The sequence below is a fragment of the Mesoplodon bidens genome, assembly GCF_964165515.1.
Source record: "Mesoplodon bidens genome assembly, chromosome: 9".
NCBI lineage: Eukaryota > Metazoa > Chordata > Mammalia > Artiodactyla > Ziphiidae > Mesoplodon > Mesoplodon bidens.
In genome coordinates, this window is record NC_138166.1 from 13,138,612 (window position 1) to 13,159,190 (window position 20,579).

At 39.3% G+C, this 20,579-nt stretch overlaps 2 protein-coding genes across 3 annotated transcripts in view; both read left to right on the forward strand.

Annotated features, from left to right (window-relative positions):
• Positions 1-14,859, forward strand: DUS4L (dihydrouridine synthase 4 like). The gene is made up of 8 exons (XM_081244428.1): positions 1-196; positions 566-665; positions 5,300-5,436; positions 8,900-9,021; positions 11,299-11,416; positions 12,471-12,593; positions 13,365-13,591; positions 14,283-14,859. The coding sequence occupies exons 3-8, from the start codon at positions 5,336-5,338 to the stop codon at positions 14,540-14,542; spliced, it is 951 nt and encodes a 316-aa protein (XP_081100554.1). The 5' UTR covers positions 1-196; positions 566-665; positions 5,300-5,335; the 3' UTR covers positions 14,543-14,859.
• Positions 14,860-17,564: 2,705 nt separating this feature from the next.
• Positions 17,565-20,579, forward strand: part of BCAP29 (B cell receptor associated protein 29) — a 42,951-nt gene continuing 39,936 nt past the window's right edge. The window contains exons 1-2 of one of the 2 annotated variants that reach the window (XM_081244432.1): positions 17,565-17,651; positions 18,105-18,211. In XM_081244432.1, coding sequence (XP_081100558.1) covers positions 18,120-18,211 — 92 coding nt within the window. In that variant the 5' untranslated portion in view covers positions 17,565-17,651; positions 18,105-18,119. Of the gene's footprint in view, positions 17,652-17,685; positions 17,904-18,104; positions 18,212-20,579 lie in introns of those variants that run through there. The other variant, XM_081244433.1, reaches the window with a different exon arrangement.

The window sequence follows — 20,579 nt, forward strand, 5'->3', positions numbered from 1 at the left end:
GCGGCTCCCGGCTGTCCTGGAGATTCCACTCTGCTGCAGCTGGTGGGCCGACCCTGGCTGGGAGCGGCGCGGGCCTCAGAGTAGGTGGGCGCCGAGGGCCCAGCGCACCACGGAAGCTGAGGTCGTGGGGCCGGCGCTTTCTTCCGTCTCCCGCCGCACTCCTGGGGCTGGCGGCATTCCCTGGGCGGAAGAGCAGGTGAGCGCCGGAACGTGGCGGCAGCGCTCACCTCTAAAGGAAGTATTTAACCTGAGAATGGGACCTCTCCATGGAAGCACTAGAAGAGAACGGAGGTTTCCGGTAGCTTCGTGTGCACGCCACAAGCACAGCTGGCGGGCGTTAATAGCTACCCACCTGTATCTATCACATCCCTTGCTTCGCGTTCTTGGGATAAAGGCAGGCGGGAAAAGCTTGGGGAGGAAAGTTGCCAGGGATGAAAGTGGGGAGAATTAGGGAGAGCCGAGAGTCGGTTAAGTAGGAAGACTGAACCAGGAATAGATAAGTGGGACTCAGTCTCTGCCTACCCTCCGATGAGACAGTGACCTTAGGCTTTTTCTACCGATTCAGTTTCAGCCACGTGTCCTGAGCGACGCCAGACTTTTCCTTGTCACAAATTGATGGATTTTCTATCTCTCAACTAACAGCATTGGAGCTGTAAAATCATCAGGTTAGTTCCCGATATATCTTCTCCGCTGTTAACATCGACAGTATTCACCTGTATTTCTCCCACGATAAATACCAGTAAGTTAACAGGTCAACCACACGTGTGCAAGAAGGTTAAGCATTTCTAACGTAAAAAGAAAGGTTAACTTTTCCGTCATGTACAGTAAGTATGTATGCAGGGAACCTATTTTTCCTAGTGCCAGAGCTAAAGTTTTTCTTGATTCAGCTAACGGATTTTCGAGAATGTGATAGTAGTACTTAGCTGTGCCAAATGCCGTTCGAACATATTAGATGCTCGTAACAACTCAAGCAAGTATGCCTCACTACACTGCATTATGCTTTCTCTTTGTCACAGAGGTTCTCCCCTAATATACTTTGTTTGATTTCAATCACGGTGTGAATAGGATTGAATGTTCTGAATGGAGGTCTCACAAATTGCCAAGGGCAGTGTGCTGAGATTCACATTAGGTTTCATTATCTATAATACACAAAATTTGACTTCAATAATTTTTGAATATTAATGATGAATAAGCATTATCTTTGAATTATGGATTGTTTTTCCTTCCCTGACTTTTACACTGAAAATTTTTAGAAAAGTTACATAATATTCATTCATTCAACGAAGAGTTTTGAGTCTCTACTATATGTACCAGCATGAGTGTACAAACATTAGACTCAATCCCTGTCTTATCCCAAAGGAGCTAATAGGTAGGTAGAAACCCATTTAAACAAACAGTATTACCAGGTGCTTTGGAGGATGTGGATTTGTTTATTCTCAAGCTTGGCTGCCCATTAAAATCACCTGGAGAGCTTTAACAACCACTGATGCTTGCATCCTACACCCAGAGATTCACATGTAATTGCTCTGGGGTATGGTCTGGTCATCCTGCTTCCTAAAATCTCACCAGATCATTCTAATGTACAACCAAGATTAAGAACTACTGATTTATTCATTCAGCAAATATGTATTAAGGGAGGCCTTCCTCGTGCCATGTACTGGGACTACAAGAATGAATTGAGTACCACCTGTTGCACATGGATAAATACCTCTGGAGAGGTAGAAATTCAGTTACACAAGATCAGGGAACAAGTGCACTGGTTACAACAAATTCCCCTTGATACTCTATGGTCTTTTGATCTGTTTAGCTGGCTACCATCATACAAACTGGACTTGTCATATTACTTTTAACTCTGCCTTGCATAATTACTGTTTTTGCATAATTATTTTTAAGCTCTGTACTTGTTGCCTGTTAAACGTTTGTAGAAACAGCTTACTCAATAGGGTGACTCTAGCTCAGTGCTTCAAGATGACCGCACTTCCAGTGCTTACAACCTAGATGGAAGGTAGACTTTAGATGGGAAATTCCTGTGTTCTTCTTCATGCTCCTCCTTGTTACTCAAATGTGGCTTCAGTGGTTTCCAATCGCTATGCACTTTCCCTCTGACGTGGGACATGACAACCAGGAAACGCCCTTCCTGGTACAAGGGACAAAAACCACTAAATATGGACAAGCTGACTCTTGATCAGCAATGCTTTTGAGGAAAGATCTTGATCAAAAGAGGGAAATGTGAAAATAAAGAAAACTTCATTTAAAGTGGAGTCATGAAGCCCTGAAGGGAAAGCTCTCATGTTTGCACCACTTGTGGCTGCCTGTATAACCAGCAGGAAGAACAATAAAAATTATTTTAACAGCAACAACAAAGGAATGAATAAGAGTGAAATTATTCTTGCTAAAGTCACAATGACCTAGTTGCCATTGGACACTTTTTAGTCTTTACCTAACTCTTCTGTGATGTTTAAGATGTTTATCCCCTCCCTCCTTCGTAATACTGTTCCCTCTCTTTTGAATATCACATTTCAGATTTATTCCTCCCAGCTCCAGAGTTCATCTCTCTGTCTCCTTTACCTTCTTTTTTTTCCCCCTTTTACTTAAATGTTGGTGCTTCTAAGGATTTCTACAAGACATGGCATCCATAAGTACTTTGTCCATGTTTTTAGTTTCAACGTATTACCTAAAGGTTAAAGACATGTCTCTAGCTTTTTCTTTAGTACCATATCTATATAACCAGTTATGAGGCATCACCACCTGGAAATCCCCTGAGCACCTCAACTTCAATGTGCCCAAGCGTGGACTCGTTTCCCTCCCAAAGCCTGTTCCTCCTTCTGGTTCTCTGTCTCATTGATTGGAATGGCCATCCGCCCAGTCTCTAAAGCCAAAAGTGTACACATCATCCTAGAATTCTTTCTTATTACACAACACGTGCTGTCATCAGGTGATTTCCACCTCCTAAATGTCTTGCTAGTTTATTTTTATTTCTAAATAGTTCCTAAATGTGTTCCCTTTCCTCTATCATCATTCCTGGAGTCCCAGGTCAGATACTTACTACACACAGCTTGGTCTACTACAGTGGCCTCCTTACTGGTATTTTACCAACAGCCCTAACCCCTCCATCGAAATCTTTCTGAATCAGAAATCTGACCATGTCATTTCTCTGCTAAAATTTTTCAATTAAAACTAGTATACAAGGAGAGACAAACAACTTACACAAAAATATATGCCCATGGAAGTATGTGATTTGCACAAGTTAACATGTTGAGTGCATATGTAAAAATCACCCACAGAGGAGGAAAAATGGCTGAGAACCAAGGCCCTACAGTTTAAAATCTAAAATATCTTAACCTGGTGTATAGGCCCTCTCATGCCCTTTCTAGTCTAGTTACAACTCAAGCAGTGCTGAACTGTTGTTAATGGTTCCCTGAAAACATCAAGCATTTTCATGCTGCTGTGGCTTTTTACATGTTCTCTGTAACTGGACACTTCCCCATCTCCCATGTAATGTCAGCTCAAGATTTCCTTCATCCATTGTTGACTTCCCTCACTTCTCTAGACAGTTATTTCTACAGTGCTTAAATTGTGTTTGAGTGTGTGTATTAGCATCATTGTGTAAGTTTTCTAATACATTTTCAAGGACACAGAAAATATATTTTCATCTGTGTTCCCAACATGTAGCAGAAACTTGATATTTGTTGAATGAATAAAAATAAGGTCAACTGGGATTCCAAGAAGATTATCAGAGTCATCAGGATGGGGGATCATGAGTACAGAGACTGTGAGCCAGTGAAAATGGGCTCAAGGTTTGATTAAAGGTACCACTTAGTTGACACACCTGCAGGAGATGGAGAGTGAAGGACAAGCCCCAAGTTTCTGACTTGAGTGCGTAGGGATGGATGGTGATGGCATAACCAGGATCTGGAATGCAAGGGAGATGAGACAGGTTTGATTCATGAAAAGGCAACTACCTTTCTTTTGCTTTATACTTTACCTATGTAGGTGGCTTACATCTTTCTAATCATGAATTTTTGTTTAAAAAAATAAGCTAGTAACTCTCTAAATCTTTATTCAGTCAAACAGTAACAGTGATAAAGTGATGAACAGTGATCAGTAAAACTAGCTTATCTTATTCCACCTGTACATTCTACCTAAGGAAATTGAAATTATTGGTTTATATTTAGGTTATAACAGTACTTTCAGGATTAGCCAAGTAGAAAGTTGCATGTGGAGCAATTAGACCTTTCTGAAGTTGGCCCATATTTGTTTTTAAGTTGGTAAGGCCAAAATTGGAATATTGAAAGCAGCCAACACTATGAAATGATAGGATTTTAAGTACAGTAGAGCAACTATAAAAGACAGGAATTACCTAATTTAATCACTTGTCCCTCTTTGGGTATAATAGTGATTTACTATGCATTTATGTGATTACAATTGAGATTTTCATGAAACGATGTTCATGAAACATTTAAATGCTTAAAAATAATAATTAAAGGTTTGTTTGCCTTCTGATTCAAATAAAAAGAATAGGATTTGAGAATAAGGATAAACATATTCTTATATACGGGGAGATCAGCTCGTTGTTTTGTGACCACCTAGATGGGTGGGATAGGGAGGATGGGAGAGAGGGGATATGGGGATATATGTATACGTATAGCTGATTCACTTTGTTGTACAGCAGAAACTAACACACCATTGTAAAGCAATTATACTCCAATAAAGATGTTAGATAAATAAATAAATAAACCAGTACATCTTTTGAAATGCTGACTACTTAAAGTTGTTCTGTTACTGCCATTTAACTTTCCTGGATAAAACAAGGTATTTCAAAGTGCCAGACATACACAGTACTATATATGAAATGATTCAAATCACATTTGTTGGTTAATCAATGCCAAACAAAGTAAAATGGAAAATCTAAAAAGTAACATGGAAAATCGTAATATGTATTCTAGGAAGATATCTTGTGGTTTTCCACATCCTGAGCATTTATGAATTTGAGCAGAAAACGTTACAATAGTGGGTTAAGTATAGAATTCAAAACTGTTAGTGTTTGATTTGAACAAGGGTAATTTGTACAGAATATAAATGTCATAATTGCACAGTGTGCTGAAAACTATCTGTGATTTGTAAATAGAGGCAGAATTCAGTAGTATCCTATTCGATACTGTGAAAAGAAGCTAAGAAGATTCCTAAGCATGCAAAACCTGATGAAAAATACGTGTTCTTGGCAATTGAAATTGTAAGAATGATGGGATTCATCAAGTGAAAGTGCCTTTTCTCTACGCAAACTGATTATCTTTTTCAGATTTTAGACAAATCTGTATTCATCAAGAGTGACTGCATGCAAACCACAGCATGTCAAGAAAGAAAAAAAGATCCAATAGAAATGCTTCATTCTGGGCAGCTGGTAAAAGTCTGCGCCCCAATGGTGCGATATTCAAAGTAAGTATTGTTAAATGGTTAATGAGCTTAGGTGTGATTTCCTTTTTATGCTCTGACTTCTTAAAAGTAAGACCCCCACCACCACATGGGATCTTCAAATGCCTAGCTTTGGGATCAGGGTCCGGGCTTGAGTCCTCACGCTGCCAACTGCCTGGTATGTGTATGATCTAAGTGGTCAGACAGTATTTGTCTCTTTGAGACTGGCTTATTTCACCGAGCATAATATTCTCAGGGTTCATCCATGTTGTACCGTGTATCAGAATTTCCTTCCTTTTTAAGGCTGAATAATATTCCATTGTATGTGTATACTACATTTTGTTTATCCAGTCATCCCAGCTTGAGTTGCTTCCATCTTTTGACTCTTGGGAATAATGCTTCTGTGAACATGGATATATAAATATCTTTTTGAGACCTTGCTTTCTTTCTTTGTGGTATATGCCCAGAGGTGGAATTGCTAGATCATATGACAAATCTATTTTTAATTTTTGAGGAATTGCCCTGCTATTTTCCATAGCAGCTACACCATTTTATATTCCTACCAGCAGTACACAAGAGTTTAGTCTCTCAGCATTCTCATCAACACTTGTTGTCTTCCAGGGTTTTTTTGTTGTTGTTTTAATAGCCATCCTAATGGATGTGAATTATCTCATTGTGGTTTTTATTTGTATTTTTCTAGTGATGTTGAGCATCTTTTCATTTGCTCATTGGCTATTTGTATATCTTCTTCGGTACAATGTCTCTTCTAGCCCTTTGCCCATTTTTGAATCAGATTGTTTGGTTTTTTGTTGTTACTGTTGTGTTTACTCTGGAGTTTTGAGAATTCTCTATACTAGATACTACTCTTGTCAGATATGTGGCTTGCATATGTGTTCTCCCAGCATGTAGCTTGTCTTTTCATCCTCTTAACAGGGTCTTTGGCAGAGCAAAAGTTTTTATTTAATGATGAAGTCCATTTTATCAATTTTTCCTTTTGCAAATGGTGCTTTTGTTGTCAAGTATAAGCAATTTTTATGTAGCTCTAGATATTAAAGATTTTGTCCTATGTTTTTTCTAAGTCTTTTAGTTTACATTTAAGTTCATAATTTTTAATTAATTTCTGTGTAAGTGTGAGACTTAGGCTGAGGTTTGTTTGTTTGTTTGTTTTTGCCTGTGGATGTCTAATTACTCCAGTACTATTTGTTGAAAAGGATATCTTTCCACTATTGAATTACTTTTGCATCTTCATCAAAACTCAGTTGAGCATGTTCGTATGGTTCTTTTTCTGCATTCTCTGTTCTAATCCATTGATCTATGTGTCTGTCCCTCTACCAATACCATACAGTCTTGATTACTGTAGCTATATAATATCCTGAAATTAAGTAAACTTAATAAATCCCACTTTTCTTTCTCAAAATTGTTTTAGCTATTCTAGTTCCTTTGCCTTTCCAAATAACTTTTAGGATGATCTTTTCTATACCTACAAAAAAATCCTGGGCTTCCCTGGTGGCGCAGTGGTTGGGGGTCTGCCTGCCGATGCAGGGGACGCGGTTTCATGCCCCAGTCCGGGAAGATCCCACATGTCGCGGAGCGGCTGGGCCCGTGAGCCATGGCTACTGAGCCTGCGCGTCCGGAGCCTGTGCTCCGCAACGGGAGAGGCCACGGCAGTGAGAGGCCCGCGTACTGCAAAAAAAAAAAAAAAAAAAAAAAAATCCTGCTGGATTTTCCATAAGAATTGTATGAAAAATGCATACCAACTTGGGGAGAACTGAATTCCCTACTGTGTTGAGTCTCCTCATGAACACGATATGTCTCCATTTATTTAGATCTTCTTTGATTTCTTTCATCAGTGTCGTATGGTTTTCAGCGTACATTTTCTGTACATATTTTGTAAGGCTTACACTCAGTTATTGTACTTTTAATTTCAGTGTCCATGTGTTCACTGCTGGTGTATAGAAGTAAAATTGCTTTTTGTGTGTTGACCTTACATTATGTGAACTTGCTTTGTTTACTTATTGGTTCTAGGATGTCCCTCTTACAAATTCCTTAGGATTATCTAAGTAGACAATCATGTCATCTGCAAATAGAGATAGTTTTACTTCCTCCTTTCCATCAGATGCCTTTTGTTTCTTTTTCATGCCTTATTGCACTGACTAGAAGTTGCAGCACTGTACTGAATAAGAGTGATGAGAGCAGACATCTTTCCCTTGTTCTTGATCTGGGGGGAACGTATTCTTTCACCTGTAATTGGGTTGGCCAAAAAGTTCATTTGGGTTTTTCCATAAGATCTTATGGAAAAAATATATAAAGATCCTAATATAATATTAAGTGTAGAATTTTTTGTGGATGTTCTTCATCAGGTTGAGGAAGTTCCCTCTATTCCTGTTTTCCTGAGAGGCTCTTTTTTAAAATCATGAATGCTGTTTTGTCCGGTGCTTTTTCTGCATCAGTTGATACAATCATGTGATTTTTTTTCTTTAGCCTATTAATATGATGGATTACAGTGATTGATTCTGAATATTGAAACTTCTGTTTTAACTAGCTTTTTCTGACTCCACCACAGCAGGGGAAGGATGAGAAAGCACCACCTCATTACTCTCAGGTGGAGGTCGAAGCCTAGGTTTTCCACTTGGTCTCCTTTGACACCCCCGGGGGCACGAGGCTCCTCATTACTGCTGAGCAGGGGTGAGAGTTCCAGCTGCCCGTGCAGGGGGTGGCCTGGTAACTGCTGGGCAATGATGAAAGCCCTGGCTCTTCACTAAGCATTCTCTAACACGACTCCCGGAGGAAGGGAGAAGGGCACCTCACTGCTGCAGGGTTGGTGTGGAATTCCAGGCTCCCCACATGGTCTCCGCTGACACCCTCCTTGTTACTGGCCGGCAGGGATTAAAGTCCCAGCTCCCTACCTGGCCTTCTCTAACACCACCGTGGAGGGGTGTTGGAGAACTTCGTGACAGCTTTGGAACGGTACAGGTGTAAGCTCCCCACTGGACCTTCGCTTGTGGAGGGGAGGGCCACAGTTATTTCTCTGGTGTTGGGCTGGAATAGAGCCATTATTAGTTAAAAGCTTGCTAGGCTGCCCCTTTCTTGGTGCTTTGGCTAGAGAGCAGGCTTTTGCTGGGGCTGTTTTTGTCTGCACCCATTGCTATTTCCAGGTTGCCACCTTCTTCAGCTTCAAATCTGGGATATTTGAGGCAACAAGAAAACCCAGGGAACTTATCATTGTCGTTCCTTAGGTCCTGCCCGAGGTCACTAGCCTGCCTGCTCTCTTCTCACCACCTTTCAGAGTTTCCTTACGTTTGTTTTGTATATGATATCCAGAGCTTTTAGTTATGCTAAGCAGGAGGAATAGGGAAGAGTACATCTACTGCACTTTCCCATAGGCAGAACTTTTCTCTAATAAATAATAAATATTTAATAATTAACTAAACTAAACTCTGATTATGGTGCTTTCTAAATGCCTAATTAAAGTTTTATATGCTCTCAGGTTGGCTTTTAGAACACTGGTAAGAAAATACAGTTGCGATCTGTGCTATACGCCAATGATAGTTGCTGCTGATTTTGTCAGATCTATAAAAGCCAGAGACAGTGAATTTACCACAAACCAAGGTATGTGAAAGCTAGAGTTTGCTGCCTTTGTAAAACTTTAAAAACAAAGCAACAAAACTCAACACTCTTGTCTAATCAGAGACAACATAATTCGGAGATTTTATTTTAAAATCTTTCAGTTTCTTATGGTTTTTATAAGTTTTTTAAAATATGTTTTTATTCAGTACCTTGTAAACTATGGATAATATATCAAAGTTTTAGTCAGCCCCACTCTCTCACCTAGACTATTAGGTTAGATTCCTATCTCACTGCCTCCAGTCTTATCCCATTCCAAACTACCCTCCAGACAGCCCCAAGTGACCTCTCTAAAATGTAAATTTGATCATTTCTTCTCCCTGCTCACAATCTTCCTTAGACCTCTCATCACCTAAAACAGTGGTTCTCAAAGTGTGATTTCCCAGACCAGTTAACATCAGCATTATCTGAAAACTTGTTAGAAATGGAAATTCCAGACTCGGACCACAGGCCTACTGAATCTGAAACTCTGGGTATGTGTCAGGCAGTCTGTGTTTTAAAAAGCCCTCCAGGTGATTCTGAGCTTGTTAAAGATTGAGAGCCACTGACCTAAAGAGTAAAATTCCAGCACGTGTGGATAATATAGAAAGTTCTTCACGATCTGGCCTCTGAATACGTGTTCTGCAGCTTTATCTTCCATTAGTTTCTCTCCATGGCCCACCAACTTTACTCTTCAAAATACTAAGTTATTTTAAGTCCCTGAACATGCCCTAATCTCTCACACTTCTCTACCTAGAATGTCCTTCTTAGTCAGGCCTCTCCCCGCATCCCTATCCCCCTGGGAAAGGACAGTTCATGCTTCTTAATGCTCTAAAACTGTGACCAAGGAACTTGCCTAATCACCCTCCATTCACATCCTGTCTCGTAAGCCCTGGCTTTTTGTTGTACTTAATCCTACTGTACTGTTATTTCCTCCTCACATGCCTGTCTCTCCCACTAGACTATGGGCTTCTTGAGGGTTGGAATTCTTTCTTGTTAATTTGTATCCTCAGCTTCTAGCACAGCATTGAAAATATATTTGACCAATAAATGGTTGTTAGATTGAAATTTTATAACTCTCTTACAAAGGAGAAGGCACCCTACCTACATCCTCAGGAAAAAGCAAATTCTCCTATCCCTTAGATAATCCTGTAAATCAGTGGATTGCCATAGAAATTCTGAGTCAGTAGAACTAGAGCGATACCCAGAAATCTGCATTTTGGTAAACACCCAGTGAATCTGATACAGATAGTCCTCAAAAAAAACTTTAGAAAAGTTAAAATACATCTATTCAGAATTTATAACACCCAAAGATGAGAAAAATGTGTCCTTTAAAACCTAGGAAAGCTCTGATCCATTTGGCTATGTTAAAATTTAGACTTTTATATATAAAAAAAGAGCACAGATACTCTCAAAGACAAATGAAAAACTGGGGAAAATATTTATAATATTTTTGATGTTTATGATAGATAGCAGAGCTAATTTCTTTGTTTTATTTTTTTAATTTAAATAATAAGAAAAAAGGAGCAACTAAAAGAAAAATTGTCCATAGAGAACTACGCAAAGAATATGTAGAGAGAGGCTACAAATAAAAAAATATGCTGTTGGGTATACAGTGTAGGATAAGTTGTAAGGAAATCAGAACTGTCATCCACACTGGTGTATATCTATATTGGTAAACTCTTGAAAGAAGATTTTGTAATATCTTTCAAAATGTTAGATGCCCACCCAGCAGTTGTACTCCTAGGAATTTACTTCATGAATATACTCACAAAAGCATGTATATGGAGTATCTTCATCGCAGCATTGTTTGCAAGAGCCGCAAATGAAAAATAATCTATGGTCCATCCATCACAGTGGAATACGCCACTAAAAAGAGGAAAATAGGTCTGAATACAGGTCCCAGATACATCCGGGGGAAAACACAATAATGGATAGCAACGTACATAGAATGTTCACATTTGCTTAAATTTTATAGGTATTCATAAAATTGTTCTAGAATGCAGTAAGCTAATTCCCACCTTTGGGAAAGGGGTCTGTTTGGCAAGAGTGTTGTACTTTTCATTTTATCAAATTTTTTACTATTTGAATTTGTACCAAATCTAAATTGCATGTAATTTAAAATATTTTAAATTATTTTAATGCTATCTTGTTTGAACAGATGCTTCTTAGGCTAAAAATAGTTATCGTTACTTTATCCTGTACAGACATTAGAATTTGGTATCTCGTGTGCGTGTGTGTGTGTTTCTGTGAATTTTAATGTTGAGCTATTTGTTTTATCAGGTGATTGCCCATTGATTGTTCAGTTTGCTGCTAATGATGCAAGAATTTTGTCTGATGCTGCTCGTATAGTCTGTCCTTATGCGAATGGAATAGACATTAACTGTGGTTGTCCTCAGAGGTAAAGCTCAAAGAAGTTGGAAGAATTTTGGAAAAGATTAGGAAAAACTATGTGAACATGGTAAACTATCATTCTGGTATTCCAAAAATTAAAAAGTAAGGAAAATAGAGATAAAGAACTTGGGCTCTAAATAAGAAGCAAGAAAAAATAAGGAAATATTATTTAGAAACATACATGCAAAGATATTTTCTGATGGCTACAACAGTATATAGACCCTTGACAAGTTTTTGTCTCACCTCACCACTAGAATTTTTTTTATGTGTGGATCTGCCTTGAACCTCATCCATAAGTAATTACGTGAGACTGATGTTTATGGCAATCCCTAAAATGTATTTTTACTGCTGTGTCAGACATACTTGCTCTAAACACTATGATTCTATGATTTGGGAGATCACTTGTTTTCTCTTACTTAATTTCAATTTTAAGAAAACCTTCTTATAATTACCTTTTCTTCCCATACCATAGTTATTTGGTTGAGTCTGAGTAACTGGGTGTTGATAGGATGTACTTATTTTGATGATAATATCCCTACCTTCCTGGCACTATACTAGATTATCTGTCAATAATTCAAAATGTGTTCAAAGAATAAAATCAAGGTTTTACATATATCATAATCCAAATCAGATTAGATATATTTGAATACTCATTAGGAGAGTTCAGTAAGCTGTTTAGTGGTATTGGAATGCTGTAAGCCAAAAATATCTTTCCTCTTAAGATTCATAAAACCTCTTGTTACGTACGATAAACATCAAATTTGGAATTTAAAAAACCTGAAGTAATTGCAATTACAAATACTTAAATCTGTTTTGGTTAAATGAACTTTAATTTTCTCACTTGCCAGTGAAAACCATTTCCCCTAAGTATTTCTTGATCTGGGAACATGTTTTCCTAATCTCGATACACTTAGAAGTGTTGGATCTATGAATCTTAAAAATCTGGTTCCATTCCAGGTGGCTAGGTAGAGAAATAATAAATGCACTTACTGTGCTTTTAGAATTGTATCTTCTCTTCCAGCTGATAACAATTTATTTGTTGTTGTATTTACTTTATGAAGGTGGGCTTTGGCAGAGGGTTATGGAGCTTGCTTAATAAACAATCCAGAGCTTGTTCGAGACATGGTGAAACAAGTAAGAAATCAAGTGGAAAATCCCAGATTTTCCGTATCTATTAAAATAAGGTAAAGATAATATTTTAATCTACTGACAAGATAGTCCATTACTCAGGAAATAAAAGAATATTCCTTTTGTCTGAAGGTGTGGAGATGTCTGCTCTTAGTAAGTAGGCCTCTAGTATATGAAAATGTTAAAACATTTAGTAAATGAATAGATACCATAATTTTTATTTCTAATCCAAAACAATTTCTTCTTCATATTTTTAAGAAAAATTAAAATAGCCCTTTATTATTAAAAACTCTCTCCCAAGAGAAACAACTTTTTCCATGTGCTATTTAATTAACTAATGCTAAGAAACATTGCTGATACCAAGAGTAGAAAATAGGAATGATATTTGCACTAACATTTCACAGTGAAAAGAAAAGGAACTAAAAATTAGTCTTTTGGTGACAGGTTAAAAACATATTTCAAGATAAATTATAATTCTCCCACTTGCGGATTGGAGCATGCACAGCAAATATTAAGATAGCACCTTTCAATGCATCTGTGATAGTACATTGAGGAATCTTTCAGTTATCAAAGCCAAAAGAGAGGAGCACCGGGTAAAAGTTATTTGTCATCCTATTGTTATCGATAGTGAAATAGCTAAATTCGGGGTCTTGAATGGGAACTGATTCCTGAACAAAACCTCACTGATAGCGGCACGTGGTGATAATATGATATAGCATAGCTAAACTAAATAATGTAACAGATGAAATATTTTTCTATTTAGTTTATTGCTGTTAGCATTAAGATTTGTGTGCTGTGAAAAGATAGATATGATTTTGAAATTATAGGATCCATGATGACCTTACAAGGACTGTAGATCTTTGTCGAAAGGCTGAAGCGACAGGGGTTTCCTGGATTACAGTCCATGGAAGAACTGTTGAAGAAAGACATCAGCCAGTTCACTATGAGGCCATTAAAATAATTAAGGAAAATATGTCTATACCTGTAATTGCTAATGGAGACATCAGAAGCTTAAAAGAAGCAGAAAATGTGTGGCATATTACTGGGACAGATGGTAAGAACTAATTACTTTAGTTTTTTTGTTTTTTAATTAGCAGAAAAATTAAAAAGTGGGGGTGGGAGAATAATGTTAATGTGATTTGCATGATTTTTTCTTTCATATGGAGCCATATTTTCCTGTTTTACCAATTTAAGCCAAGCAATTTACTAAAATGATGTTAATCCTACTTAGAAACAACAGATTATTTTAATTGGGGTAAACTAGTTCAGTTAATTCTCTGCCACCACCTCATCCAGTTGGTGACCACTAGAGCCTATAGAATTCATGAATCCAAGAGTGGTCATAGGAGCCAAAGAAACCCCAGACTGCTCTACAGTTTCATTATCCCCTTCAACTTTGGCATACCAAGCCCTGGGATACCTATTGCTGGATGAGAGAATGCAGATAAACTTGAAGCAAACCCAATTTATGACGATCCAGATTTACTCTTAAAAAAATCCGGAAAACTAATTTTTTAATGTAGACGTCTTTAAAATATAAGAAAAAAGTCTTGTGAGTTCATTTACACTTAATTGGTTTATTAAAAATATCAAAATGAATAATGAGAATTAGTCTAATACAAGGGCATTGTGAAACCTTGTAATAATACTTTATTTTTGAATATTCTCAGTTTGTTTCATTGAGTTTGACCCCATAACCATGAGTTCTTAATGTGTGGACAAACGTGATGTGCTTTAATTTGTAGGTGTGATGGTTGCAAGAGGACTCTTAGCCAACCCGGCCATATTTGCTGGATATGAGGAAACCCCACTGAAATGCATCTGGGACTGGGTTGACATTGCTCTTGAACTTGGAACTCCTTATATGTGTTTCCATCAACATTTAATGTACATGATGGAAAAGATAACTTCGAGGCAGGAAAAAAGAATATTTAATGCTTTGTCAAGCACATCAGCAGTCTTAGATTACCTTACAGACCATTATGGGATTGACTGGACTCCATAAATTATTTTCTATCTTTAGTGAAACCACCCAGGGTCACATCTTGGTTTTCACTTTGAATCAGTGGCTCTCAAACATTAGTATAAAAACAATGCCCTGACAGAATTTTTAAAAGTCATTCCTAGATCATATCCTCAGAGATTCTGATTCAGTAAATCTCTAGGGTGGACCCAAAATTTAGTTTTAAAGAAGAACCCAGGTGGTTCAAATGTTGACAAACATTGCTCTGAATTCTATTATGGATTTAAAACTGTAAGAATTTTTTTCTTAAAGGAATCATGTTTTTAACATTTTTAAATAAATAAAACTTTATTTTGATACTAAAAGTATGACTCATGGTATCTGTAAGTTAACATTAGGTATTTTTTAAATGAAAATAAGAGCAGAAAAGTGTGAACAAATTCCAACATCTGTATAAAATGAAAAGGAAGAAGAAATTCTGTATAGAATTGCATTCAGGGCTTAAATTAAAAGTTCAAATTGGAAAATCAAACTGCTACTTCCTAATTCATGAATTACACACCTCAAGGTATTTCTTTAAATTGTATGTAATAGAAGTTAATTAGATGTGATGTTTTCTATAATTTAAAACTAAGATTCCATGAAATTCTTTAAATGATATTAAATTTGTTACATTTCGAGCCTTCTAAATCTTTAGAAGATTGAGAGCTTGGTAAATATACCTGTACATAAAATGATGTTAATTTCTGTCCCCCACATCTTAAAAATAAAAAATTTGGTAGCTAATCTGGAGATGCTTACACAGTCAGCCCTCGGTGCTAGACCACTTTGTATATGGGACTTGAGCATCCACAAATTTTGGTACCCACAAGAGTCCTAGAACCAATGCCCCACAGATTCCAAGGGACAGCTGTGTATTTGAAATATTATTTCCTGGAGAACAGTAACCAGGTTTTATTTTTAATTTAAAAACCTAATATTGGGCTTCCCTGGTGGCGCAGTGGTTGAGAATCCGCCCGCCAATGCAGGGGACACGGGTTCGTGCCCCGGACTGGGAAGATCCCACATACCGCAGAGCGGCTGGGCCCGTGAGCCATGGCCGCTGAGCCTGTGCGTCCGGGGCCTGTGCTCCGCAACGGGAGAGGCCACAACGGTGAGAGGCCCGCGTATCACACACACAAAAAATAATAAAATAAAATAAAAACCTAATATTCATACCCTGTTAATAGTAATGTTATTTTTATGCTTCCCAGCAGTTGATGATAATTTTAACTTTAAAGTTCCATGGTTTAGGGAATTCCCTAGCGGTCCAGTGCTTAGGACTCCCTGCTTTCACTGCCAAGGGTGCAGGTTCAATTCCTGGTGGGGGAACTAGGACCCCTGAAAGCTGCGTGGCACAGCCAAAAACACAAAAAATGTTAAAAAATAAAGTTCCATGGTTTGGGGATGTCACTAACAGAATTTTGTTGATGGTGAATGTGCCACTGCAAGAATTATCTCAGGGACTTCCCTGGTGGCACAGTGGTTAAGAATCTGCCTGCCAGTGCAGGGGACACGGGTTCGAGCCCTGGTCCAGGAAGATCCCACATGCCGCGGAGCAACTAAGCCCACGTACCACAACTACTGAGCCTGTGCTCTAGAGCCCGCGTGCCGCAACTACTGAGCCCACACGCCGCAACTACTGAAGCCCGCTGGCCTAGAGCCCGTGCTCTGCAACAAGAGAAGCCACCGCAACGAGAAGCAAGTGCACCACACGAAGAGTAGCCTCTGCTCGCTGCAACTAGAGAAGGCCCGCAAGACCCAACACAGCCACACACACACACAAATTATCTCAGGTTAAGATAAAACAGTTCCGTAATTAAGATATTGGTCTATATTACCAACATAAAAACTGTTATAAGGAGACAATTATCTAAAACTGCTAATTCAACAGTTTGGGAATATTAAATAAATCCGTTTTAACATAAGCACTATGTTGCCATATTTTTTTTAAGGCACATTCTGTGCTTTCATTTTTCAATTAACGGATCTTTAAAGATAACTGGCTTTTTCATTAAATATGAGTAGTATATTAGCAAATAGGGAGCTATAGTCAAAACTTAGTGATTTTTACGTTTGTAAATTAACTGTTACACCAGTGTTCTGAGGACAGCAGCACAATTAAAGTAAGGTGCACAGCCGTTCAAGGAACCAGTGTAGAAAGGCAAGGAGTTGTAAACGCCTTTGATTTTTTTTTTTAAGTTCCTTATGGTTAATTTATGTTGTCTTTTTCTCTTTTCTATGTAATCAGGTATACTTGTGATAAGAGAAAGCACTGATTTAAATGTTTTTATATTCAATAACCACCTCTTGTTTGCACCATTTGTTTAATCTTCCCAAAATAATCGTCTCCAGGAGAATACTTTTATGTGCATTCCTGATACGTTGTTAATATTGGGGGGTAATTTTTAAAATTTTGAGTGTTTTCACGCAATTTGAAAACCTGGAAAAAAGTAATTGAAAGAATATACCCATACCCACGTCGTTCTCCTTTCCAGTCAGTCCCCAAACATCACCCGAAAGTGTACTGCCTCTTCCCAGCCCACGGACAAGAGTAGAAAACGTCACACGAAGTGTATGTTGGACGCTACCTATCCTCCTACATTCTCCGAACAAACTGCGGCACAACCAGCTTGTTCTGGACAACGAAACTGTGTCTACGGTAAAATACAAACCAGGAAAGGCGTGTTTTAACCACGTTCACTGAGTGTGCAGCACCCTATCTAACCCTCCCGCCCCTGCGCCACTCCTTGTCGCCGGACCCCAGCAAGCCCTTTCAGAACGTCGGTTAAGCTCACCCCTCCCATGCAAGCCACACTTAATTAGAAATGTTAAGTCGGCTCCCCAGAAGAAGTTGCACTTGGGAACCCCAAGCAGCGGATCGGACGGACCCTCTAATCCACCATCAATTAGAAAACAATTATTGCTAAGCATCTTGTTAGCACGCCTGGCACGTCGCCTGGGACCGGCCCCCGAGACCGGAATTGGGAGACGGAGCATGTGGGACTGCGGGTGGGGGCGGGGCGCGCTCCCCTCCGCCCGCCGCGGCGTGTGACGTCCCACGCGTCGGCGGACGCGGAGCAGCGCGGGCAGCCAGGCGTCCTCAGGCGGGGTAAGGCTGGGCGGGACGTCTTGGGGGCGGCGGGCCCCGAGGCGGCGTGGAGCGCGGGGTCGCGCCGCTCTCGCCGCGGTGGGACCGCGGGGTGGGCTCTGCCCCCCGACGCGTTCGCTGAGCGGGAGGGCCCCCGGGCGCGGACTTCAGCAGAGGCTGGCGTTAGGCTGCTGACGCCGCGAAGCTGGACGGAAAGCACGTCCGCGGTGCCGCTCAGGCCGCCTGGCCCGTTCCGCACGGCTCGCTGGGGAGGTGCAGACGCCGGCCTCCGGGCCCACCCTCGACCCACTCCCTCCCCTCCCCCAACTCCCCGCCCCGGGTCTCTGCCGGGCGCCGCCCGTTGAGGGGAACGACTGATCCCATAAACCTCCTGGCCGGAAACCTCGCGCCCCGGGGGCCTTTCCTGAAACTGAATTTTCTTGGAAAGGGTGAAATAAGTGTTTCTCTATTTAGGTGTGAAGGGAAAAAATGACACTTCAATGGACGGCAGTTGCAACTTTTCTTTACGCTGAAATAGGACTCATTTTAATCTTCTGTCTACCTTTTATTCCTCCTCAGAGGTAGGAAACCTCCCAAGCGTTACAATAGTAAATATATGATGTGCTCTTTAGACGGTTTAGTGTGTTAACGGAAAAAGTTTTCTTAAGATTAAAAAGGTTTCAGTGCTGTTTATATAAAAGGCTCTGTTTAGAAATAAACTCACAGGGGCTTCCCGGGGCTTCCCTGGTGGCGCAGTGGTTGAGAGTCCGCCTGCCGGTGCAGGGGACGTGGGTTCGTGCCCCGGTCTGGGAAGATCCCACATGCCGCGGAGCGGCTGGGCCCGTGAGCCATGGCCGCTGAGCCTGCGCGTCCGGAGCCTGTGCTCCACAAGGGGAGAGGCCGCAACAGTGAGAGGCCTGCGTACCGCAAAAAAAAAAAAGAAATAAACTCACAAACCAATTAGGTAATATATGATGACCATATTAAAATATCACATTACATAAAACTTTATTATATGTACAAATAACTTTTCCACCTCCCTTCTATAGGAAGGGCCTCGTCTTTTCGGTTCTTTTGATTGCAGATGTAATAAAGCAGTGGTCATACTTTTGTCACCTGTCTTGTCGTTAGCTTTTACCTTCGTTTTATTGCCCTGAATTACAGCAGTGAACTTAAATAAAAGTAAATGCATAAATGCTGTTTACAGCACAGCATGATGCAGAAATGTTTCAGTGGGGCAGTGGAATGACCATTTGAAAACTTAAGCCAATAAATGATTCTTAGTTTTGGCCTTACATAATTCATTAGTGTTCGTTTAATGGCAATTTTACCACTTTCTCCCCACACAGAATTAATATATATTAAACGTACTAAATATGAAAAGTATCAGAACCATACATTAGCATTAGTTCCTTAGTAAAGGACCTTCGAAGGTCTTTCAGTACTATTTCGATCGAAGCCTTGGCTCACTTTACCCCTGTAATAACCCACTTATTAGGAGTTCAGTTTTACCTCGGGACTGGATAGTGAATGATAAAATACACCTGTATAAAAATGTTGCAAGACATTTGTTCACATAAAAGAAAATAAATGAGATCTTAGAGATAACCCACTGAAACTTAGTAAGATTCCTCTACTGGAAGAGACTTAAGAAAGTTTTTATCTTGACTCAGGGTCCGGTAGTCTTCCACAACTTTTAGCTTGCTTCTTACCGACCTGGATTTCTACTCACTTCTGTTTTTGTCTATCAGCTGTACCGTCACTGTTTTCTTTCTTACAAAAGGAAAAATTGAATTGTTATGTAGGAAGGGGCCTTTGAGATGATTTTATTCAACCCATTCATTCTATGGGAAAGTGGCCTGACTGAGGTCATCTAGCTGATCTGTGGCAAATTCTGGACTGGAGTCTGCCTTTCAGTCTAGTGCTTTTTCTGTTCCATCACCCTATCTCTTATCCTGTTGATTTTGTTTCAAATCCTTACTAATACCCTGTTAAGCTTTTTGGTAATACTTGCAACAGTAGAATCCTATATTCAAGAGAAAGATGTTATTTATAAACATCTGACTTAAAAATAAGGCTTAAGAATTTGCAAAAAACTTTTCTTTGTCAGTTGATCTCTTCTCCATCAAAATCGTGCATAAATTATGGATTTTTTTCCTGCCAAATATAATTTTTTCCTATCCTGATCAAGTATCTATTTGTTAGATTTGTGTATATGTACATACATTATATAAATATATCCTCATGGACAAATATACATAAGAAAAATATGGTATATATGCACACAGATAATTTACAATATGTCCTTAACGTGTGTATCCACATCTTTTTTTACCTTTCATACGTGTAATCACCATACTCTTCAAGGAAAAGTCTTCAGTCTTCATTTAATTTGACTGTCTACTTTTTTCTCACACACCCACTGGTTAAAGACACATCTCAGAGATCAGACTGCCTGGGTTTATATCCCAACTCTGCAAGTTACTGTGTGCTCTTGGGCAATTTATTTACCATCTCTGGCCAGTTTCCTCATCTGTAAAATGGAGGTAATACTAGTATCCACCTCATATGATGGTTGTGGAGATTAAATGAGCTAAAACATGTACAAGTGTTTAGAAGGGAAGTCTGGTAAGGACTCTATATAGTAGCTATTATTAGCGTTTCCTTGAATGGAGCCTTATTATAAACTGCTCATTGTTCCCTGTAGGGGGTCTCTTTTGTGTTCCCTTTTATACTGTCAATTTACTTGAAATGTGAATTTACATTTGGACCTAGATCAGGGTATTGCCACTTAGGTTCTCTTTCTTAAAATACAAATCTTTGTAATGTAAAATTTGAATAGCATCCTTGGATGGAAGCATAGAGGCAAAAGAAACTGCATTGGTATCAATCTCTGTCTCCCCCAAACTTAAGGTTATTAGAGTTGTTTTCAAAGCATAATAAAGTAAG

What these genes read in the sequence shown, in the direction of transcription:
- DUS4L (XM_081244428.1), top strand. Translation starts at nt 5,336, where the DNA reads ATGCAAACCACAGCATGTCAAGAAAGAAAAAAAGATCCAATAGAAATG. An exon ending in CCAATGGTGCGATATTCAAA is followed by an intron (nt 5,437 to 8,899) that starts GTAAGTATTGTT and finishes ATATGCTCTCAG; the next exon opens with GTTGGCTTTTAGAACACTGG. An exon ending in AACTGTGGTTGTCCTCAGAG is followed by an intron (nt 11,417 to 12,470) that starts GTAAAGCTCAAA and finishes TACTTTATGAAG; the next exon opens with GTGGGCTTTGGCAGAGGGTT.